General features: G+C 44.8%; 1 protein-coding gene across 1 annotated transcript in view; it reads left to right on the top strand.

The window, feature by feature from the left end:
* The window catches only part of DNTT (DNA nucleotidylexotransferase), a 36,145-nt gene extending 19,742 nt beyond the window's left edge, over positions 1 to 16,403 (top strand). The window contains exons 7-11 of the mRNA XM_061194843.1: positions 2,378 to 2,510; positions 3,581 to 3,689; positions 7,270 to 7,515; positions 14,288 to 14,371; positions 16,283 to 16,403. Of these exons, the coding sequence (XP_061050826.1) occupies positions 2,378 to 2,510; positions 3,581 to 3,689; positions 7,270 to 7,515; positions 14,288 to 14,371; positions 16,283 to 16,369 (659 nt within the window). The 3' untranslated portion in view covers positions 16,370 to 16,403. The remainder of the gene's footprint in view (positions 1 to 2,377; positions 2,511 to 3,580; positions 3,690 to 7,269; positions 7,516 to 14,287; positions 14,372 to 16,282) is intronic.
* The last annotated feature ends 9,048 nt before the right edge of the window (positions 16,404 to 25,451 follow it).

Below are 25,451 nucleotides of genomic sequence, written 5' to 3'. Positions count from 1 at the left end.
ATAGAGTACTGTTAATGGAGTATTGTGTGGCAGGCACAACGATGCATAGCAGATCTCTGCTGAGACTTTGTACCCGTTGCACAGCAACCCCCTGAAAGCATTGCTTTTTAAATCAAATGCTCCACACACAAAAATGGCCATATTGCAATAAAAATGTGGCTTTATTTTATGTATTTTATTATTTTTTTAGCATCTTTATTGGAGTATAATTGCTTTACAATGGTGTGTTAGTTTCTGCTTTATAACAAAGTGAATCAGCTATACATATACATATATCCTCATATCCCCTCCCTCTTGTGTCTCCCTCCCACCCTCCCTATCCCACCCCTCTAGGTGGTCACAGAGCACCGAGCTGATCTCCCTGTGCTTGTGGCTTTATTTTAAAAAAGAGAGAGAGAGAGTTTTAGGATTGATATAAAAAACAATAGTGTTCCACAAGCTGTGTGGTTTGGTATTGGGCACAGTTTATAGATGTATTAGTGTGAACATTATCTTCACTTGGTCCTGACAATATGATTCTGCAACTGTCCTTATTTAGAGATAACATGGGAAGTTTGAATTTGAGAATTTTGTGACCGTGATGTTCTAGCCAAATGGCCTTCCTGCCTCCTCCCTCCCGTGATCCTGGAGGTGAGAAGGACCAACATGGTGGCTCCACATCTTTCCAGAGAGCAGTGATGGGTGAAACTGCTAGGAGGTAGACTTAAGCTCATGAAAATAAAGAACTTTTGACGCTCCCCCCATTTTGTTTTTGGTGAGAACAAGTAGGATCTACTTTCTTAACAAATTGTTAACTACAGTCACCATGCTGTACGTTAGATTTCCAGAACTTATTCATCCCGCGTATCTGAAACTTTGTGCCCTTTGACAAACATCTCTCCACTGCCCCAACCCTTCAGCCCCTAGTAACTGCTATTCTACTCTCTGCTTCTAAGAGACATTTTTTAGATTCCACATATAAGTGACATCATGCGATACCTGTCTTTCTGTGTCTGATTTATTTCACTTAGCATAATGCCCCCAGTTCATTCACATTGTTGTGAATGACAAGATTGCCTTCTTTTTTTAAGGCTGAATAATATTCCATTGTATGCTAATTAGCTCGATTGTGGTAACCATTTCACAATGTGTACATATAGCAAAACCTCGTGTTGTACACCTTAAATTTATACAATTTTTGTCAATTATACCTCAATAAAGCTGAGGGAAAAAAGAGAAAGAACTGCCCTCGAAAGACCTTACAATTAGGAAATGGGCAGCTTCTGGAGGTATCAAAGCCTCCCATTATTAGAAAGATTCAGGCAGAGTTGGAATGCCTCCCTCTTGTGGACCCTAGGGAAGAGAGCAGTGCCTTGTATGGAAGGATAACTAGATGGCCCTCAGGCTCTATGGATCTCTCCTGCACCCTGCTCCCCTCCCCTCCTCCGCTTCATCCAAATTCTTGGAGATAAAGCTCCCATCTCCTTTACTCCTCTGCTCCACGCCTCCCTCTGTGGATCTGTGGAGTTAACCAAGTCATTAGAACAACTCTTCGTCATGACCACTCTGTCTGAGCTTTTGTTTATTCGTGATGGTCAGACAAAGAAGCAATAAGCCAGACCACCAGAGACATTTTCCAACTCTCCTCAGATGCAAATCTACCCTCTTCCTATTCTTTTTTTTAAAAATAAATTTACTTATTTGTTTATTTTTGGCTGCGTTGGGTCTTCGTTGCTGCACGCAGGCTTTTCTCTAGTTGTGGCGAGCAGGGGCTACTCTTCGTTGCAGTGCGTGGGCTTCCCATTGCGGTGGCTTCTCTTGTTGCGGAGCACGGGCTCTAGGTGCGCGGGCTTCAGTAGTTGTGGCGCTCGGACTTAGTTGCTCCGCAGCATGTGGGATCTTCCCGGACCAGGGCTTAAACCCGTGTCCCCTGCATTGGCAGGCAGATTCTCAACTACTGCGCCAACAGAGAAGCCCCCCACCTTCCTATTCTTGACTTCAATTCTTTAATTCATCTATAACCGTGCAACCCCAAATCTTCCCACCCCAAATCTTCATGCATTATCTTTTTAAAATAATAGGGCACAGCTTATTGATCAGGAGGGCTGGTTCTTCAATAGGAAGTCAGATTTGAACAGCTTGGTTCTAGGATATGAAATATTGCCTCTTCCTTAGTCAGGACATTGTAAGTCTCTCAGTCAGAAAGCAAAGAGCCATTGTTAACACGAAAAATTCACAACCAAGAGAACGCAGATCACTTGGTCTCTGTGGAACAGTTTGGCGTTGATGTCTGTGGTCATGTTAGCTCTATGTGGGAACGAATCCCCCCTCACTGAGGGCTGGTCATTTCACACGAGACACGTCCCTTTCTCCATTGACCTGTCCAATGGCCTCTCAGGATTCCTCTATTATGAAGACCTTGTCAGCCGTGTGACCAGGGCCGAAGCAGAGGCAGTCAGTGTGCTGGTTAAAGAGGCCGTCTGGGCATTTATGCCTGATGCCTTCGTCACCATGACGGGAGGATTCCGGAGGTAAATAATGATGACAGCTGCTTTTACCTCCCCTGCTCTAACACCTTCAGTGGCTCCCCATGCTCAGGAGTTTTGGCACAAGAGGCCTTCGGGGGTCTGGCGCCAGCTTCTCTCTGCAGCCTCATCTCCTGCCCCTCATGTTTCACTCCAGCAACCCCAAGTGGCTTGTCATTCTCAGCACACACAGAGCACTTTCTCGCCTCTGTGACTTTGCTCCGTCCCACCTTTCTGCTTGGGCTTGTTTTCCTCAGCTCATCAGCTGGCTCACTTCTCCTCATCCTTTAAGCTTCAGTTCAGATGCCACCTCCCCCAGAAAGCCTTCCTTGACTCCCTCCTCCCCATGCTGGGCGAGGCACCCCTCCTCAGTTCTCCCTGGACAGTTGTCAAGTAATTTGTTTGTATTGTTTGTATGTGTGTTTCCCCACTAAGGTTTGGGAGCTTAATGCTCAGTGAGAGCCAGTGCGTGGTGCTTGGCACACAGTAGGCACTCGAGAAATATTGGTTGTGTCAATGAGTGAATAAACTCTTCACAGAGATGTGTGCAATTTTTGGATATTGAAGCCCCATTTCAGAAAGAGACTCCTTCCCTCCCACACCCTTCTCCATGTCTCCCCGTGGTCCTCTTACATGGTGGCTGTTGGCTGTGGAGGTGACGGAGAAAGTGGGAAGACAAGATCAAATCCAAGAAAATGCCCTTAGTCTATGTCATAATTCCAAGAACCCTATCTCATATTACGTGAATATAATTCTTGGTTTGCTTGTTGTCCTGCTTGTCTCTGGTGTGTGGGAGTGTGTGCATGTGTGGGTGTGGAGAAGAAATCATCTTTGCCATTTTTACCCACAAGTACCTAATCATATACGTACCGTGTATGATTTTTTAATTTTTCTGTGTCATAAATTTATTTTGCAAGGAGGAGAGTTGTGTAACCAAGGATCTTTTGTTCAAAAAAAAAATCTTGAGCATTTTGTGTTGCAAACCTTAAGCATGGGGCATAGAAACACAGGTGACTTTCTTAAATTGAGAGCTAAAAATCTAATTTATTTCAATTTTATACAATTTTTAAAATCAGGTGTAAGAAGACTGGGCATGATGTAGATTTTTTAATTACCAGCCCAGGATCAACAGAGGATGAAGAGCAACAACTTTTGCCTAAAGTGATAAACTTATGGGAAAGAAAGGTAAGAGGAAAGATCATAAGTAGATGTTTGGACACTCAAGAATTATATTAATACCATTGAATTTGGTACACTATTGACCTTGCAAATGTGTAATGATCATCTAACTGATTCTCAGTTGTTGGCAACAGCTTACACAGTGCCAGTGACATGCAGTGAGACTTACCTGCTTTGGGTCCTAGAGTCCGGGTTGTGAGCTTGTGTATACACACTCATCCTATTACCAAAGGGGCCGAGGGTGGCTTGTCTCTGTGTTGGATGTGCAGAGGCATCAGAGCCCTAAACAAAACGAACAGCGTGTGCTGAGAAGACCTGGGAGGTGTGAACCAGGGTAGAGCAAGCTTAGGGGTGTGGCTAAGACTAGGATAAAATCAGCCTAAGAGGTGTTGGGGCTGCCTTGAACTCTATGTTGGTCAATAACCACCTTGACTTTGTGCTGAGATGGGAAGAAGTGAGCTAATGAGGGCAAGCTGGGCCCAGCAGAGGTCATGGCTCAGGAGCCCCCACCCACTGAGATCAAATTTGCCCTGGGCCGCATATTGCCCAGTGGAGGGAACTAAGGATGACCCTGCGGCCAGAGCCACCTGCAGGGCCCTGACTCCTGCCCGACTCCAGTGAGAGCTCTGAGGAGACCAGAGGGCCCTTCCCTAGCAACCCGTAGGCCTGGATGGGTTGAGGAGGCTGGGGTTGGTGTTTTTCCAGCACAGCTTCATTTTTCCTGCATGATTTAGCATCTTCTGGGTGTGGACAAATCTCCCTGACACACAGGAGAAAGAAGACCTCAGATACAGTTAGTATAAGAAACACGCAACCCTGGTGCCAGGACTACCAGAATTGAAGACCCAACTTTGGAACCAGATCCAAATTCACCCACGAGGCCCCTCTCTCTCTCAGGAGTGGGGATCCAGATGACCAGGAGCTCTGAGAGTGAACATCGTAGGCTGAGCCAGGGGAATGCCGGACGAGAAAGAGTCAGCCGAACCTAGGCTGGCCCTACTTCTCCGCTCGAGCAGGAAAGCTGAAAGATTCTCATGGACAGACAGCACCCTGATGGGCTCTGTCAGCCACGGCCTGGGTGGAGAGAGGGCTGCCTGGACCCCCATCAGGGGGTCTGGCAAGGGTGGACCTATTTGACCTTGGTATACAGTCACCACCCTCCCCATGCTCTGAGACTGTCCCAGCCCGACATGGGATGGGGTTGGGAGATGGGGACAAGGAACCTCATTTTCGTTGGTCTTTCTTCGGCCGCCAGGCAGCCATACTGCTGGTCCCCAAGCAAAGAGATGGGCAGACACTGGTGGAGGCAGAGGTTAAGCACGTGAGTTTTAGATTTGGGATTTTAAAAGCACAACCCTGCCATTTACTGGCTGTAGGAGCTGGGACTCTTTCCTAGCTTCTCTTTCCTCATCTGTAAAACAGGGATAGCAAGCCTCTCTCATTCGCTAATGGGAGGATTAACTGAGAGAATTAGATAAGGCATTTGGTGCAGGGCTTGATAAATGCCTATTAAACAGTGGCTGTAGTCATGATCTCTCCTGCACGACTGTATATTGAACTCTGCCGGAGAGCCAGGCACTGTGCCGGGTGAGGGGACCCAGGGGAGAACGCGAGCAGCTGCACCCCTTCCCTTGCGGACAAACAGGCACCAACTCTGTCCACACCCCTGCAGCCCCACGCCTGCCCCCAACACCTCGGTTGTGAATCATGGTTAACTTCCACCTCTACCTCACTCCCCACCCCTGCCTTTCTTACCGAAATCTGCACTTTCCAGATTAAAATGATTATATCTCATGCAGGCACACTTGAGCACATGCTTACACGACACATGCATATACACATACAATGTTTTAAATCACCTGCAGAACGAATGAACAGCCAATGGGTATGGTTTTCAGTTGCCTATCAGATGAATCTACATGTGGTCCTTGTAGAAGACCTCTCCGTGGAAGAAATGGAGGAAAAGAGCTTGGAAATACTGATCTTGGGGGGAGGGTGCCATCCAGAAGACTCCACTGGCCACCAGCAATTCACCCCAAAGAAGGGAGGGCTGGCTGGGTGTAGTTTGGGTTCATGCCTGGTGGGTGGCCCATCTGTCTATGACCAGCCAAAGTGTCACCACCACGTGGCAATAGTGCAAACACAGTTTACAACTTTTAGGAAGCCAGCTTTGTGAATTTTTTTAAAGGGGAGAGGGATGTTATAAATTTGGCTTCAAAGTGAGACTGTTTTGATATTTTAATAGCTCGCTTTTCAGATTTACATAATTCAAATTGACATGAAAGGCTGCTATATTGACTAATCTTAGTAAGTTTCATTAAAAAGCAGAATTGTGTCTTCCCGGAGTTGGTTGTTAGATTTGTCTAGGGCAACATCTGCCTCCTGCACCAGAGGCTCTTCCTGACATCAGCGCTCCCCCCACAATCCCCCCACTCCCCACCCCTGCTTCAGATGGTGCCGGTCCTTCCTCATACCTTTTCTGGGAGAGGCACTGAAGGGCCAAGTGTTCCCTCTTCTGAGATCAGCAAAAGGAAAAGCATCCCCTCCTCAAAGTGTTGAGTTGAATTGAAACAATGTCTCTTGGGGGTGGGGGTGGGTTGCACACGAAATGCCAAGCGCTGCTAATAACAATAGCAAATGGAACTAGTGATGCTCCAAGTGTGGTCCCTAGATCAGAAGCATCAGCACCACCTGGGAACTTATTAGAAATGCAAATTCATCTTCCCCCGCCCCCTCACAAATCATTCTGGGGACAGGACCTCCCAAAATGTGCTTTAACAAAACCTTCCAAATGCGTCTGATGATAATATTTGAGAATGTCTGACCTAAAGAATCCGAGAACAAATCATACACCCTCATATCTATGACTAGATTATTTTCAGGTTATTTGCTCTTTTAGTTGCTACTCAGATTCAGCAGTTAGTTGCATAGTTCTGCCTTTCCCTACCCCACAACTGCCCTGTGCCGTGAGGAAGTCCCGCGGAGCAGATAAATTGGAGACGGCAGCTTTGCTGGGCGTAACTTTCTGACTAGGCAACGTTTGGTGACGTGCCACCAATTTTGTCTGAGTTTCCAAGGCAGGCAGAGCAACAATCTCAAAGTGCTCCCTAGAAAGAGTGAGTCATCAGGCCCCAACGCGGCTGAGCCTCAGCCACAACCTTTTGGGCCAAGTAGACCTAGTCATCAGCATAATATGGAGGGACACTAAGTCCGAGCAACTGCATAGAAACGGCACGGCTTTTTGTTCAAAGTTGGTTTGTACTTACGGGAGTGCGGCAAGTTTCTGAACACTGGTCTGCCGTCAGACCTTGGGGGAGTGGATCCTCTGGCAGCTTTGCCATGAGGTGGCCTTGGCTTGGCCCCTCTAATCGCTAAATTCCTCTGCTGCAGAGGGAGTGTAACACACCCACTCCTTGGCTCCCTCTGCTACTGTCGCCAGGTGGGCTCACAACGCAAGGACAAAACGCACCCATGTTTTGCTTAAATCTGCAAAGCTTTCTTTAAGAGCGTTCATTAAGAGCCCAATATAAAACCTCTGACCCTCTGCATCAGGGACTCTTCCTGACGTCTTTCTGTTTATTTTCAGGGATTACTTTTATACTATGACCTTGTGGAGTCGACGTTTGAAAAGTTCAAGGTGCCAAGCAGGCAAGTGGATACTTTAGATCATTTTCAAAAATGCTTTCTGATTTTAAAATTGCACCATCAGAGAGTGGACAGTGACACGTCCATCCAAGAGGAAGGAAAGACCTGGAAGGCCATCCGTGTGGACCTGGTCATGTGCCCCTATGAGCAACATGCCTTTGCCCTGCTGGGCTGGACTGGCTCCCGGGTAAGCGCTACCTGGATCCGTGGGATGGTCTTAGCTTTCCAGAAGAGGTAGACTGGGTCTACCTGGGCCCAGGGGAGAGACAATGGCAGTGGGGGTGGGGATGGGGGGGAGACGGACAAGGAAGGGGGAGGGGGTGGATAGGAGAGAGGGAAGTGGCCAGAAATCTCTAAATCAGGGCATTCCACCTGCACATGGTCAAGTGAGACAGATGCATTTAGAACAGTTATTCTCAAAATGAGATCCCCTCTGAATTGGGAGATTGGGATTGACATGTATACACTGATGTGTATAAAATGGATGACGAATAAGAAAATAAATAAATAAATAAACATTAAAAAAAATATGACACACACAAAAAAGAAAGAAGCCAAGACACAAAAGGCCACATATTGTATAAATCCATATGAAATCTCCAGAATTGGTAAATCCATAGAGACAGAAAGTAGATTAGTGGTTGCCAGGGGCTAGGTGGAGAAGAAAAGGAAGTGACTGCTAACAAGCATGGATTTCTTTTGGGGTGATAAAAATGTTCTGTAATTATAGATTGGTGATAGTTGGACAACCTCATAAATATACTAAAAGCCACTGAATTGTACACTACAAAACAGAAAATTTTACTGTATGTGAACTATACCTCAATTTAAAAAAAGAATAAATGAATTAGCACAAAATATGTAGTTAGTGAAACTTACTGATATATTAAATGAAGCATATCTTAAATATTTCATCTGTCATGAAATCTTACCTTCTAATAAGTCTAAGAAACTTGTTTTATGATGTAAACATTTTTGTTAAAAACAATGTCACAACTGTCAATAATTTTTACCGTGTTTCAATGTACCCATCAAAACTTTAGATTAAAAAAGACTTTAAGAAGAAAAGTTGCAAATTAAAACAAAACCAAGTACGGATTTATACCAGTTACACGATTCCCTTAGAGTGGCTCATGAATCATTGGTATATTCTGAGCATCATAAATGATTATGATTACAAACTTATTTGCACAAGGTAAAGTTTATAAATCTTTGACTAGGAGTCAAATTTCTAACAAGGAATCAATGACTGCTAATTTTTTATTTTGTACCACAACGGATGTCCAAAACCTAGTATTTCTGCTCTTGCTATGTCTCAATTCTATTAATTCCCTTCTGGGGGGAAAAAAAAGACAATTCTACAGGAACTCAGAACAACTGCATGTAATAGCTTAAAATCGTATTAATTCAAATTAATATTACTGGAGGAACGTATGACATTACTACCATAAAATAATAATGTGTGAATTATTAATATACCAAAATAAAATAATCTTCTTATTCCTACTACACAGAATAATTCATTTTAATTCTAGAGAAGTATACTTAATTGCCAAGCCAAGAGCCTGCCTACTTCATTCATTAAGTCAACAACTATTGGCTGAGCAGTTGTTATGTTCACAATATTATAAGGAATACAAAGATACTGGTCCCCACACTCAAGGGATTTATAATGTAATACAAGATGGAAATGGGCAGGTAATAGAATGTGGGGATGGATTATAAATGTTGAGGACCTTACAGTTTAACCTATAGGTAACGGGGAAACTATTAAATGATCTGAACCATCTACTGAGTTAGACTAGGAGATTAACACAATAGTCTAGACAAGGATGAGAAAGATCTAAATTAAAGTAATGGCGGGGAAGGGCAGATGAAGAAAGACTCTCAAGTCGTATTTAGGTGGTAAAATCAGTAGGACTTGGGTGACTACATATAGAGGAAGCAATACCACCTAGAAGTTAAGGCTTGCATAGGCTTTGAAAACACACTAAAAAAAAAAAGAGATCCCCTGACCAGCAGCATCAGTCTTACCTGGGAACAGGTTAGACATGTAAATTCTCCACCCCACCTCAGACCTACTGAATCAGAAACTCTGGGGGAAGAGCCCAGCAATTTGTGTTTGAAAGAACCCTGCAGGTGACGCAGCTAAATTATGAGAACCATGGAAGCAGAGAAAGCAGTCTGGTGGCTAAGGGCACAATTTGGCTCATTCCAGACCTGGTCACAAGCCCCTGCCCTGACTCTTACCAGCTAGGTGATCTCCGTCAAGTTCCCCATGTCCTCTAAGACTTAGTTTTCCCATCAGGAAAGTTAGGGCAAAAATGCCTCTACCTCCCTGGGTTGCAGAGATCCAGTGAGATGAAGCTGGCAAAGCCCCCAGCACCACGCCAGGCACGGGGCCAGTGCTGGCCGAGTGGCAGCTCCCACCTCCCATCATGTGATATTCATAGACATGGTGCCCGAGATTTGTCCCATTAGCTTGTACTCCACCCTCCCAGCTAACACCCCACACTGTTTTCCCACGTAGTTGGCTGTTGCTTTGAGTGACATGAGTCGTTAAAGGATTTTATATGATAAATGACGTAGAAATTAATTGTCCTCAACCTTGAGTTAAATGTCAGGTGTGTTTGCTTTCGGCCAGAATTATTTCAGCACAGGATCTCAGCACTAGAGCTTCTTACCCTAATCAAAAATGTTGGCTGGCATCTTTCATTCATAAAAATTAGGGAAGCTGATGAAACAATACATCATAAATGCACTTTGTTTGATAGACATACATCTTTGGGAACAGAGTCTGTTGGGAAAGGGGAGAGTTCCAAAAAGAAGTCCAAAGTTATACAAGGTCATGCCAGTCAGGATTTGCTGGCAGAAATGGTTGTTCTTTGTCCACTTTGTTTTTAACATGGGCATCTCTTCAGCACATTTTATTCTCTTTTCTCAGAGTTCTCAGAAATTACTGTTATTGGCTCTGCGGGGCACTAACAGAGCACTAAGCTCTCCCACTTTTTAGCTGGGTGACTTCAAACAAATTATAACCTCTTCAAGTCCTAGTTGCCCCATCTGTATTGTGGATAATAGTGGCGCCCACCTCCCAAGTTTGCCATCTGGTTAAATGAGATGCATGTGTTTAAATGTGGTAAGGGCTCAGCCAACGGTAGCTACTTGTGTTATCATCTTTACGCCCCCGCTTATGTGACCACTGAATGCGATGTGTTTTGTCCCCAGGTGAATACATGTTGGTGGGTGACCAGGTTTAGGTCTGGTCTAAAATTTTGTGGGTGAGAAATTTAATTTCACCTTTTAACCCAAAGATTTCAGCACCTGGGAAATGCTCTTAAGCCACTTCACCTATTAATCTGACCCTACTTTGGGGTCATTAACTTACCAGGTTGTCTCGTCTACTAAGCTGACAAAGCTTCCTTTGGATCTTGTGCCCTAAAGATTTCCTGAGTAGGATGCATCCACTGGGACACATTGAGCTGAGGTTTTTCTAGAGCCATCCAAGTACAGTGCAATTTCTGGACTGGGTATGGAGTTCATTAGTTTAAAAAAACAAACAAAAGAACTTTTGTTTTCCTCTGAATCATATTTCTTCAAACTAGATCTGCCGTTTGTCAGCATGACTTTATTGGCTGAGATTCCTTCAAGAGTATTGTCCACGTTTGTGTCAGATGCTAGAGGAGGTACACTCTCTCCTCCGGAAACACATGGACAATGGTGGCTAGATGCCTAGGCTACCCCAGTCTCTTTACTAGCCCACATGGCTCCCTTTCACCAACTTTAAAAAGCATCTCTTCCTTAAAATACCTTACTACCATTTCCCAGAAAATTGTCATAAGAAACATGCATATTTACAAAGACTACACAGTGAATGGCGCCCTCTAGAGTTTTGCAGTGCACAACTTGCACAACTGTATGCAGCACGCACGGGCCAACCTCTGAAGTGTGTTGTGACCAGTGATACAGCCAGACTGTAGTACCACTGCCCCTGCTCGATGTTCAGCTTTCTTTATCTGAAACAAAAGACAACATCCTTGCCCTGCCTATCTCACAGGGTTGTTGAGAGAAACTAAAGAGCTTGTAAAGCAGAAGGCAGAACTGTCCAGGGTAAAGAACCTGAGCTTTGGGATTCAGGAGTCTGAGTCCTAGCTCTATCATTGGCTGTGTGGCCTTGGGTAAATTACTTAGGCTCTCTGGGCCTCCTTTCTTCATCTGAAAAATGGGGCTAGTAACAGTATCAACCTCACAAGATTGTAATGAGGATTAAATTAGACAGTGCCTTCATCTTAACACAATTCTGAGGCTAATTGTATACTTAATACTGTTCTTTTAGAAGTATTGTTAGACTCTTTTAGAAGCTGTTAAATACTAGCGATAATAGAGTAGATCAGAAATTAATATAAAGCAAGAAATCAGCCCAGCGCCCAGCACAGGGTAAGGTCTCCATAAACATTAACTAGGATATCATTGCCCGGATTATGACCACAGCTGTTCTGACTGGTCTCTTGCCCCCTACAGCCGAGTGATCCTGTCATAACATAAGTCAGATCGGGTCACTCTCCTGCTCAAAACCTGGCAAGGGCTCCGCATTCAACGCAGAGTAAAGGTCTTCCAGTGGCCACGAGGCCCTGCATGGTCTCCCCACCCCCTCATCTCTCTGAACTCCTCCCCACTGCTCTCTCCCTAACCAGCCAGGCTCGCCCCTCCCTAAGGCCTCTGTTCTAGCTGTTCCCTCTGCACGATGTGCTCTTCCCAGAGTCCCCTTGGCTAGCTCCTTCACCTTGGGCAAGTCCTTGCTCAGATCCTACCTCCTTTATGAGGCTTGCGCTGTACACAGCATGACCTTTGAACATATCATGTAATTTACTTATGCTGTTACTGTGTCTTATTTGTGTCCCCTGTTGAATCCAAGCCTCGCCAAGGCAGACAATGTTTTGTTCTCTGTTATATTCCAAGCATCCAGAACACACCTGTCACATAGTAGGTGCTCAATAAATATTGGTTGAGTCAATATTATTACCCTCCAAATGGAAGACATCATTATAATTCCTAACAGAATATGGAAAAATGCTCCTGAGGATTTAACAGAGGAGTCCAGGCATAGATCTCTCACCACACAGAACTGGGGAGCCAAGGGGGGCTTCTCACTGCACCTTTTACCCCATCCTCTCCAGCCTCCCCCCACGCCCAGTGTGAGAAGCCGTTGCTCTAAGTGCGGGGGGGACTGGAGGCAAGTGGCCCAGGGCTGTAGGAGGCCGTGTGCTAAGCAACACTCCTGTACTTTCACAGACCGCCAGCTACCACACCCAGAATCTGCTTCACCCTGATTCTTCCACAGCCATAGTTTGTCCTCCACTCCCTTATAAAGAACTTCTGGCTGGAAAGTCTGTCTTCACACACCCAGGTGAGGAAGGGCAGTTCCCAGTCTCCGCCAGCTTTCCCATACTCGCCACTAGAGGGCGCAATGATTCCATCCTTGCTCCCTAATCCCACATGGAAAGGACAAAATTTCTAGATCTGTGCTTCTTAGGAAAATTAACCTCAATGACAACTTCATTCATTGTCCTCCTTTTCCAGGGTTTCCCTGTCCTCTATCTAAGGCTTCAGGTTTTGCTCCCTGGAGCCTCTGAGCCCACCCTGATCATAGGAGATGCTACTCTGGGGCAGGTGGCTCAGACCATCAGTTTTACAGAATCTTGTATGAGAGGATGTTACAGCCAGAGGGGACCTTACTCATGCACTTCCTCCACCCTCCTGTTTGACCAACCGAGATTCAGAGAGGCTGGGTGACTTGCAGAGAGATGCACAGCCAGACAGGAACAAAATCCAGGCTGGAATCTGGGTCTCCTAACTCCTCATCCTCTTTTACATTAGTGATATTCCAAATAAAAAACAACACCAAGTATTATTTATCCAGCATTTACTCTGGGCCAGGTATTATTCTGGACACAATCCTCACAATCCTCATTTATTCATTCAACAAATATTTGCTGTACATCTTCTATGTGCCAGGCGTCATTTGAGGAGGAAATATGGTTATGAACAGAACAAATCAAGTTCCTTTTTTCACAGAGCTTACAGTCTAGTGTGTGCATGTGAGCATGGAGCTTTGTCATCGTAGACTATTGCCCTGGGGGAGAAAATTGCTTGGAGAATGTTTAGTGGAGATAGACATTTCATTACAGTAAGTCCTCTACATACTAACCTTCAAATTGCGAACTTTCAAAGATGCAAACGTGCATCTGGTTCCAGCAAGGAACCAGAACCTGTGCCATCAACGTCAGGCATGAGTGAAATTGCAGCTTGCCCTCTGTCTCTTATTGCTGATGATCCTTCAGCTCTACCATCTCCCACCTCCTCTCCCTCCTCCAGTCAGTAACTCTTCTTGCCTGTTCACTCGATGCCAGCCCCTGTGTGCCAGCTGTTGTACTGTACTACTGTACTTTTCAAGGTACTGTACTGTAAGATTTTAAATGTTTTATTTTTTGTGTTTGTTTTTTATGTATTATTTGTGTGAAAAGTATTATAAACCTATTACAGTACAGTACTATATAGCCGATTGTGTTAGTTGGGTACCTAGGTTAACTTTGCTGGACTTAACGAACAAATTGGACTTACAAATGTGCTCTCGGAACGGAACTCGTTTGTATATAGGGGACTTCCTGTATAGGGATTTAAATATCTCTAAACACAAAATACTGAAGACATTCTAGACTTGATAGTAATTTATTTATTTATTTAAATTTATTTATGTATTTGGTTGCACTGGTTCTTAGTTGTGGCAGGCGGGCTCCCTAGTTGCAGCACGTGGGCTCCTTAGATGTGGCATGCATGTGGGATCTAGTTCCCTGACCAGGGATTGAACCCGGGCCCCCTGCATTGGGAGCGCAGAGTCTTAACCACTGCACCACCAGGGAAGTCCTGATAGTCATTTATTTTAATTATTTCTTATCCAGCAGTTTGAGAGAGACCTCCGGCGCTACGCTACACACGACCGGAAGATGGTGCTGGATAACCACGCTCTATATGACAAGACTAAGGTAGAGCTGTCTCCCTGAGATGGGGCTCTTTGATCCTCATCACCAAGGCTGGCTCCCTGAGCGCTTTTCCGGAACTAATTTTAGTGTCCAGGTTCAGTTTCCTTTGCCCCGAGTGCCCTGTCCCCACCGATCACAGTTGAGGGCAGCTGGAAAGATCCTGATGGGAGCATAGCCCCCACCTGGCCCAGAATGCACCTCGGAGGCTTTGGGCTCAAAGATGATGGGCTAGTTGGGCCCCTAGAACCAGTCCAACAGTGAATATTAATTGAGTTTGGTATATCCTTGGTATTTGCCATGAGTAACGCCAAAGAAAACCAAGGATCCCCCCAAATCACAAATATCACTCAAGTACCCCTCAGATGCAGTGAGAATTAGCATTTTGAGTGATCATATAGGTCATGAATGAGAGTCCACTGCAAGAAGGAGAGCAACAGAGCTGCCCTGAGATGTAGATGAGCAGTCAGCTAGACTCACACACCAGCTGAGACTCACTTGGCGTGCTAGCCTTGCAGTAGTCCAAATGCTGCCTCAGCAAAATGATAGATTACTGTATGAATTAGGAAGAGTTAAATATTCAACTAAGTCCACAAGTGCCAAGATCTACTCTTCCTATGGTGATCAAAGGCACTAAACTAAGCTCTGAGGAGGAAGAAGACACAAAATAACTAGAAGTAATGGTTTTTACCCTTTAGGAGCTTATAGTCTAAATGAGGTGTATTTAGTTAGAGCTGTCTCACAAGTGTCAGAAACCCAATACAAAATGGAAATGGCAAAAAAAAGAAAAGAAAAGAAAAGAATTTGGCTTATATACTGTAGCATCTGGGATAACATGGACTTCAGGTGTGGCTGTATCAAGGTGATAATGCAAATTTCCCTCAGTGTTGGTTTCACTCTCAGGCAGGGTTTTCCTATGAATTCCATCCTTCTAGCTTAGCTACCCCTTCAGAAAAGAGCTTCTTTCCTAATAATTCTGGCAAGAACCCTAGCTGATGTTCACTGGCCAGGCCTGGGCCATGTGCCAATCCCTGAACCCTTTTCCGTGGCTCTTATTGGCCAGGCTTGGGTCGTGTGCCCCTCCTCGGAGGTGGGATTAGCCCCACCTGACCCTCAGAGACTGAGAGTAGGGAGGGGTGGTTTCCCAAAGAAAAATCAAGGTGCTGCTGTCATAAGAGAGGGCTGTGGATGCTGGCAGGAAAGCCTCAGTTGTCTAGCATGTGAGTGGAGGCAGCTTCACATAACACAATGTAGGAAGACTTACAAATTGACACATAACAAATAGTTCAACATAAGCGAGTGCCTCCTACAGGCCCAACGCTGTGCTATAACAAGTAGGGCTGGAGGAGAAGTGGTGCTCGATCTAACAGAGATCATGGGGTGGGAGGCTGGTGGGAGCGGGGCAGGGGTGGAAGACCAGGAGGAGAACCCAGCATACACAAGTATCCTATAATCACCACTCCTCCTTACCAATGGCAGTAGTACGTAATTCTGACTGCACAGGAGAATTTCCCAGACCCCTTAAACAGATGGATGACAAGACCTCTCCTGAGCTTCTGATTTCATTGGACTGGGGTATAGCTCAGTTTTCAACACTTTTTTAAAAAACTCCTTCAGGTAGTTCTAATGAACAACTGTGGTTAAGAACTACAGATCCATAGGACAAATACCAAATGCCTCTAGTTGAATATGTAAGGCTGTCATAATTTTACCTTAATTTATTAAGTTTTGGGGGGTGGGAAAATACAAAAATTACAGAAGTCAGGTAAGATGAATTTTTATCCTCAGAAGCAGGGTAAAGTGTTTCAGCAGTAATTTATTTTGACAAAACAGTTTTACAATAATATTTTCACTATGTCAGCACTGAGATGCTTAACAAAAATATCTGAATGCACATATGTCTTGTTATGCTTTCAGAGGATATTTCTCAAAGCAGAAAGTGAAGAAGAAATTTTTGCACATCTGGGATTGGATTACCTCGAACCATGGGAAAGAAATGCTTAGGAAAAAGTTGTCGACTTCTTCTCTGTTTTTTTTTTTTTTTTCAGGTTAGATAAATTGTGCTTCATATTATAATGAAAGATGCCTTAGGAAAGTTTGGGATTCTTTAAGTCTTACTGAAATGCAGATTGCTTCTAGAAATAAATCGTTTGGGAAAGACGATCATGCCCCACCTGGTAATGGGTTATGCTCTAACAGGCCATTTGTGGGACAGTTACTTAGAATTCACAATGCATTTTCCACAAAAACAGTGTTGTAATTGGTGGCTTGTTTTCAGGAAAGCTCATCAAAGCCCACTTTGCCCACAGTGTAGCTGAAATACTGTATATTTCCAATAAAAATAGGAGAAAACAAGATGGTGGAGTCTTTTTTTTTCACTCAAATATTTTAAACCATTCTTAAACAAAAATGTAACAAAATGAAAGAATAAAGAGTTTCAGGTTTACCTTGAGGGGCAAAACAGGTTTAATCAGAAGATCAGAGATTCTAGAGGGGGTTGTGGGTCCCTCCTGGAGCTTTGGGAGGAGGGGGACTGAGTCCTGACTCTCAGCTCAGGTCAAAGCCTTCTCCTCCCCTGTCACCTGGAGCTGTGTCCCTTGTGTCCTGGCACAAGGCCACATATGGGATGTATTCTCACTGCTTTCACTCAGGAGGAAGCACAATTTCCTAAACCACCATCTCTGAGTCTCTCTCAGGGAGACGATCTCTCTTGCCCTCTTCATCTTAGGGCACCCAAGGGAACGGAGGCAGCCTTTGGAACTCCCAGGCTGCAGACCCATTTGGACGTCATGCCTTCTCTAGGAGGGCATCGACTCCATGTCTTGAAGAGACCCGAAAGGCCATCTGTTCCAGCTGCTTCTGTGTCCTCAGCCTGCTGGAGAGCTGGGAGGCCTCACAATGATCCTTGCCCCTTCCTTCCAGCCCCCTCAGAGGAGAGGAGATGGCGAGATCCAGGACCCCATAGAGAAGGTTGATGCTCCGCCCTGGGCACAGGGAAGGAGCCTCCTTCCCTTCCTGGTGCTGGAACCTGGGGGTGGGGTGTGTATCAGCTAGTATTGCCCCAAATTCAAACTATCCCCAAACTCAGTGGCTTAAAGCAGCAGAGATCTGCACACAGCCGGGGTGTTTGGCTGAGCTAGGCGGGGCTCTGCTCCTCGGGTCCATCCTCCTCCTCCTGGGACCTGCGGGCTAACCTGGCCCTCTCCTTCTCACGATGACAGCAGAGACAGGAGAGCAAGCAAACCCCAGTGTGCATGTGCTTTTCAAGACCCTTTCCATGTCTGTTAATATCCAGTGGCCGAAGCCGGTCACATGGCTAAGCCTCCAGACATGGGACGTTATGCTTTGTCACAATGGGACGTATTGCAAAGGGCATGAATGCATGGAGGGTGAGGAATTGGGCCCATGAATACAAGCTACTTCAGAGAGTTACATGTTTCGTTTCTTTTACATTCTTTTCTCTTCCTATAAAGCATCTCTTTTAATCCTGATAAATCTGGAGATGCCATTAGAAGCTGGGGAGGGGATTCTTCTGCTCAGCTGGTGACCAAGAGCCCAAACACGGGGGAGCAGGGCCAGAGGGGAGCACTGAGGAAGCCGTGGGAGGGAAGGAAATGAGAGCAGTAGTGCCAGGAGGATGGAGGCGAGGTCCCCTGCCAAAGCTGGCTTCTGAGGGCTGGCGGGGACATGGGGAATTCCTGCTCTCCTGGTCAGCTGTTCCACTGCCCATCGGGCTTCACGGCTCAGCGTGCTGGCCCATGACAGTGAGGTTGATTGTCATCACCCACCTTCCTCTTCCCCCGATTATTCAGCAGAATGCTCTGTGGCTGGGCTCAGGCAGCATCTGGGAGATGGACTCATAGCAACACATGGCAGGCCAGCGCGGCCGCGCCCTGAGGATTGAGGATGAGCACGTCCGTCTCATGGGTGCTGGGCCCCAAACCCAAAGGCCGAGCAGCACCTGGGACCAGGTGAGCAAATTGGTAGAGAAGGATGTTTGAATCAAAGCTCCTCCAGACACCACATTAGGCATAAAGAGCGTGAAGGACAAAGATCTCAAGGAGCCCAAGGGTTGACAACAGAGCACAGCTGGGCATCCCCTGAACCGCTCCTTGGAAGGGACAGCCAGAGCTGGCTCCCAGGGGCCCCATGCCCACCTCGCTTCTCTCTTTCTACAGCCCAGCAGTCCTTCAATCTCCTATTGAAATCTTCTATTTCTCAAGACAGAATCTGATAGGGCCAGCTTGCCAGTTTGAGGTAGGCCAACTGGTCACTGGTTGCTCTCCAGCTAATAGGTGCGCTGCCTTTGGGCCAGGTGTGCATTATGGGTCCAATCAGCCATGTGACGGGTGTGTGGGTGTGTGGGGGTGTGTGTGTGTGTAAGGTGAGGTGGGTGGGGGTAGAGGCTGTTCCTCTTGGAAGGGCTATAGCCATTGGAGGCTGGGAGCTGTAGCTTAGGGCAGAGCTCCCATAGAACCCAAGGCCCCAGGCCCTCCTCCGTGCTTGGTCCACTCTCCAAGTTCAAGGGGCCTCGAGGTCTACCCCCCAGCACCCCTCAGCACCTCTGTCACCGAAGAAACTTCATCCTTGAGGCCAGGGAGTCAGCAAGGAGCCCAGGCCTCCTGGGGAGGGGGAGGGAGGAATCATGGAACAAGGGAAGTCAGGGCTCGATATCCAAAATCCAGATCTCCCCTTCATCATAACAGTCTCTCTCCAGAAGAGACCTGGAAAACAAGAGAGGAAAATGAACAAGACGACAATGCCAGAGAGCAATGGCTGGTCAGCACAACAGTAGGAGTGCTGCCACCTAGGGGAGGATGGGCAATGCGGGCTTAGAAGTAGGAGAGTCCTGTGGGCCAGAGGCCTTCACAGAGGAGGAGGGAACAAAGCAGGTTTTTTTCTTTTTTTTTTTAATTGAAATATAGTTGATTTACAATATTGTATTAGTCTCAGGTGTACAACATAATGCTTTATTTTTATAGATCATACTTCAGTTAAAGTTATTATCAAATATTGGCTATATTCCCTGTCCTGTATGTTACATCTTTGTAGCATATTTATTTTGTACCTAGTGGTTTGTACCTCTTAATTCCTTTCCTCTATTTTGCCCACACCCCCTCCTCTGTTAACCACTAGTTTGTTCTCAGTGTCTGTGAGTCTATTTCTGTTTTGTTATATTCATTCATTTGTTTTATTTTTTAGATTCCACACATAAGTGTTACACAGTATTTGTCCTTCTCTGTCTGACATATTTCACTAAGCATAATACCCTCCAGGTCCATCTATGTTTTGCAAATGGCAAATTTTCATTCTTTTTTATTCTATTGTTTTAAAGAATGGGAAGATTTGGATCCATATTCGTGTTTCGAGCACAGAGACCAGGGAAGGTACATCATGTTTTATAAGCAGCAACAAGGGTAGCTGATCCAGGAGCCAGAGCTTTTGTTTTTATTTTTTTGGGGCCAGCACGGTGCAGCATGCAAGATCCTAGTGCCCCGACCAGGGACAGAACCCGCCCCCTCTGCAGTGGAAGCGCGGAGCCCTAACCACTGGACCACCAGGGAATTCCCAGAGCTTGTTTTTGGAATGAACTTCTGGAAATGAACTTCCCAAGCCTTCTTGTGCACGCTGAAAATGTCAAAGGGGGAATAAGAAGTTTTTGTTATGTATGACAGAGGTAAAAACTGGCAGCCCATGGGCCAAATACAGCCCATAGGTGTATCTTGTTTGGCCTTCACTGTGTTTTAGGAAATTTTTAAATTAGTGATCAATGCTTAAAACCTGATAGAGTACATTTAAAAAAAAAAGGGATTTATAGCTTCTCTCGGGAAACAATTCATGGCAACAATGGGCCACATTCCTACCTGGCATCAGGGGCTATTGCTGAGGGGTGCTGCCCTCTGTGGCTGGGCCGAGGTCTCCAGTTCAGCACCAGCCCCCAGGCATCAGCCACTGCCTCTCCGTTCAGGGTCTGAGCAGCCCCCTTAGGTGTCAGTGTTTGGGCTCATCCTCTCTCCTGTGGAGTTCAGGAGTCCGAATGGTCAAAAGAACCCTTCCAAGTTACAACAGTGACACAAGAGCTACTTTCCCCATTTGAGAGTCAATTTATGGAAGTTAGCCCGCAGGGAACACAGATGTGCGACAGGAATGCCACCACTCCCCCTACCCTGTAGACATTGATAATCAATCCGTTGGACCCAGAACCTTCTCAACACAAGTGACTTTTCCAAGAAAGGCTTTTCCAATTTATCAGGTGAAAGCTTTTTTTTTTTTTTTTTGGTGGCAAAATATATGTATCATAAAATTCACCATTTTAACCACTTTTAAGTGTACAATTCAGTGGCATTAATTACTTTCACAAAGTTGTGCAACCACCGTCACTATCCATTTCCTGAACTGTCTCATCAGAACTGAACTGTCTCACAGAAACTGAACTGAACTGTCTCACAGAAACTCTGTGCTCATTAAACAATAACTCCGCACTCCCCCTCCCCCCAGGCCCTGGTAACCTCAGTTCTACTTTCTGTCTCTATGAATTTGCCTATCCCAGGTACCTCATGTAAGTGGAATCATACAATACTTATGCTTTTGTTTTTGGCTTGTTTTGCTTAGCATAATGTTTTCCAGGTTCATCTATGTTGTGGCATTTGTCCCTTTAGAAGGCTGAATAATATTCCATTGTACATCTAATATACCACATTTTATTTATCCATTCATCAGTTGATGGACATTTGGGTTGCTTCCACCTTTTGGTTATTGTGAATAGAGCCACTATGAGCATTGGTATACAATATCTGTTTAAGTCCTTCCTTTCAGTTCTTTTGAATATAAACCTAGAAGAAGAATTGCTGGATCACATGGTAATTCTATAATTTTTTTGAGGAACCACTGTACTGTTTTCCATAGTGGCTGTACCATTTTGCATTCCTGCCAACAGTATACAAGGGTTCTAGTTTCTCTACGTCCTTTTCAAGATTTGTTATTTTCTTTTTCCTTTCTTTTTCTTTTTTTTTTTTTTTTGGTTTTTTGTTGTTATTTTGTTTTGCTTGTTTTTAATGAGAGCCATTCTAGTGGATGTGAAGTGGCAGATGAAGACTTTTTGCCTATCCTGGAACCAAAAGACAGTTCAGGCTGAAAACAGTTATACGCTGGACAGGGCTTCAGGTATATGTACACGTGTCACACCTGGAGTTGCTGGCTAGGGTGAGCTGGGGAAATGGGGTGGGTGGGGAGTGGACAGCAGCTACTTCCACTGAGAAATGCCTCATGGTCTGACATCACATGGCAGGTCATGTTCACAAGCCTCAAATCCCCAAATCCACCAAGTTTTCTCCGAGTACCTTCCACTGCCCCAGTGTTTCCCGAGTATGATATTCAAGATTATTTAGGTAGTATGTAGATGAATACCTTTGTACTGATATAATAAAAAATATTCATTGAGTGCCTACTAAGTAACTCATTTTTCTAGGCATTGGGCATGGAACAGAACAAAACTCTCTGATTCTAAGCATGGAGGTTATATTCTAGAAAGGTGTTTATTTTCATATATGTTACAAAAATAATGCTTTTCCATTTATAATAGTGATATAAAGCTTCCCTTCTGAGTACACTTATTTAAGTGAGAAAAATGAATCAACGTAAGGGAAAACATTTAGTAAATATTACCAGTGGGATGGGGACATGGCAAGAATTGGGAGGGAAGATAGAGGAGCACAGGGGGCTGATGTTTGGGAAACGTGCAGGTGGCCTGCTTACCTTCACTCACCAACTGCCCAGCGCTGATTCTCTCAAGGTCCCCACCACACAAAAGCCCTAGGAGGTACGTGATGGAGGAGTTTCCCCATGAGAACAGCAAATATTCTAACAGGGGTTCTTGAGGTAATTTTCTTATTTGGAAAGCCTTGTTAGGAATTCCACAAATTCCCTCTGCTAAAGCTGCACACGAATTTTTGTTCTTGGCCAGAATTTTATCAATTAAGGTGGCGACTATTAATTGGAACTCAGCGTTCCCCAGTGCCTCCTGCTTTGGGAGCAGAGCGCCCTCTGGTGGCAGACAAAAGAACCTTCGGCGGCAAGTACAACATAATAGCAGATCAAAGAAGCCCAAGAATATTGAACAGGAACTTGGAGACGTCCTAGTCCACCCCTCTTGTTGTGCAGGTGATGAACCAAGGTCTGGAGAGAGGCCCTGGCCTTCCCAGAGTCACACAGTTAATGCCAGAGTCTCTGTTGATTCAGCAGAAATTATGCACACAGGCCGGGCTCCCCTCATTACTAGCTGTGTGACCTTGGACAAGTTACCTAACCTCTCTGAGCCTCGATTTCCTCTTTTGTGAAATCAAGATGATAATGGTTTCTCCCTTTGCATCTGCTGGAGTATTAGATGAGCTAACACTGTAAAGTGCTTGATCTGGGATCCTTTGGATTGTGAAGGACCAAAGAACAAGTTACTTTCCTTGGGGGAAGTGACATTTAAGTACACTGCCAGTGCTTCACTTGCAGTACTTTATACCAGTAAGTACCAACTCCCTGAAGCCAGAACAGGAGGTGGTGAAGATTAGGACTACTGTCCTGGCTCTTGGACCCCCAGACCAGAGCCTGTCTTGACCTGACCAGCACCAGCTACGCCTCCTGAAACTCTCTAGGCACCAGGCTGAGGGTGACAGGAGGCAAAGGTCCTGTGCCATGACTCTGGAGTTTCTTGGAAATCAAGGGCTACTTTACGGGGACTTTCGGGTACTCACCAACCGTTATCTCTTACGGATAGATGGGAGCTATAGTGGGAGTCAACTTTATCTGTTTTGAATGCACTTTTTTTCAATTAATTCACACCACTGTAAGTATTTCAAACCCTTCCCTCCAACATGTATATCAAAGGACCCAGAACAGTACAGAAACCCACCTCTATTATCAATTAAACTCATTATCCTTTACTCTTTCTGCAAACTTAAATCATCCCTCAAAAGCAATTTGCTTTACAATTTCCAGGACCAATAAAATTACCTTTGTAGACACCCAGTTTTCTCATCTGTAAAATGGACATAAGTAACACCCACACAGCATTACCTCCTGGGTTCGGTGTAAAAATCAAACAAAATAACGAATGAAAAGTGCTTTGAAAACTAAAAAGTGCTATAAATGTAACAGGGATTAGTCTTTTTCATATAATCTGGGCATCGTTCAGGCACCTGGGGACTGCTTCCCAGAAAGGCAGGCATACGACTTAAGAAGACAAATCAGTCCTCTCATACGGGCTGGCACTGTAAATCCAAGGACAAGAATATACTGTTTTAAAGAAATCCAGCTCCTTTACTGAAGTTGGAAACAAGGGAGACTCTTCATGACCCTCACTGTGGTGTACTTGGATTCGAATGGCACTGTGGCTTGCAATCCGTTTTGCATCCTACATGACCCTGGTATGTAGGGGATAATATTTTCACAAGAAACCAGTCCAAAAGTGTGTCCAGTGTTTTAGCCTTCCTTAACCCTGGGGCAGGAGGCAGAAAGAGTGAGGTTATTCACCTTTACCATCTCTACCTTCTTGCTGCCAAATTAATGATGGTGATGATGATAATGATGATGATGATGATGGGGGACAGGATCTCCTTTGGAGGCTGAATTATTTTCCAACATGATGCATCGAGTGTGAAGTACAGCAAAACTCACACTCAGCCTTCTTACCTGTAATTCTTACCAAGTATTCTTAGCAAATAATCTCCATGACCTTCATGAAAACAGGCATCTATATAGGAAAGGTTAATTTTTTCCTTCCATTTTCCTTTCTCTATAGAAATATAACTATTAAACTAACAAGGCACAACCATTACTAATTTCAAATCAATTTGTATTAAAGGTGTGGCAACAAGTCGCTTAAGAAAGGTTGAATTTGACATCTTTGTCACTAACTTTCAACTGTAATTACCACTGTTTACATTTAACTGTTGGGAGGGTGTTGCAGATCCCTTTGAGAATCTGAAGGGAATCATGGAATCTGGCCCCTGAATAATAATTATGCATATAAAATTTGCATACAACTTCACGGAATTCACATCTTCCTAAACTAGGTTTAAAGGAGTCCTAACTTTGCCTCTAGTTTGGGTAACTCGCCCATCATTCTTCGGGGTAAAATTCTTCTGCAGTACACGTGGCGTTGGGAGCTTTTCAGGTCTTCAGGTCAGGCTGACACTGAAAGTCCTTGAGAGTGGATTTCATTCTACATTTTAGGCACTGAGTACATGAATCTATCTTTGTCTGTTTCTAACTTCTCCAGAGAAAGACTGCATTTGTCCTTCTAGGACACCAATCACATTCCCATGTCCTCTTGTTCTCCTGGCAAAATGCTGAATAAAGAAGGAGAGATTTTGACTCTGTGTGGCTTGAATGCTTTAAACAAACAAACAAACAAACAAACAAAGCTTAATTGAGGTAGAATTGGCTTTCAATAAATTATATGTTTAAAGTGTACAATTTGATAAGTGTTGATGTGTAATACACCCACGAAGCTATCACAACAATCACGATAGAGAACATATCCTTACCCCCCAAAATTTCTTTGTGGCCCTTTGTAATCTCTCCCTCCCACCCTTCCTCACCCACCATCCCCAGGCAACTGCTGATATGCTTTCTGTCATGATTGATTAGTTTGCATTTTCTAGAATGTGACTGGCCCAAGGTCATCCCAACGTTAGCACCGACCCTAGGTTGGGGGGCTGGAGCTTCTGACTTCTGGTCTCAGCATTTTCCTCACAACGTGGGCTGCCCTCTGTGAAGGACTGAACATCTCCATCACGAGCCCAGCCAAGAAAGTGCCAGCACCAGGAATATCCCTGGGATACCCTTGATTCCAACCCCAGGGTCAATGTCATATACTTTAATATAGGCGAAGAAACACCATAGACATGTTGAAGGTCCACAAGAATGATCATTTTGCTTTTCACTTTATTCTAAAATGAGTTCTTGTGCATCATAGCAGAAAAAAAAATGACAGAAATACTGAACCTAGCTAATTTAGTAGAAACCATTTAAAATAAAGATACTAAGTAATGGATTGCAAGTAGAATTAAAATACATGATGACTTTACAGACT

Source organism: Eubalaena glacialis, chromosome 1 (genome assembly GCF_028564815.1).
Source record: "Eubalaena glacialis isolate mEubGla1 chromosome 1, mEubGla1.1.hap2.+ XY, whole genome shotgun sequence".
NCBI classification, from domain to species: Eukaryota; Metazoa; Chordata; class Mammalia; order Artiodactyla; family Balaenidae; genus Eubalaena; species Eubalaena glacialis.
This window is presented reverse-complemented; position numbering and strand designations above follow the sequence as displayed.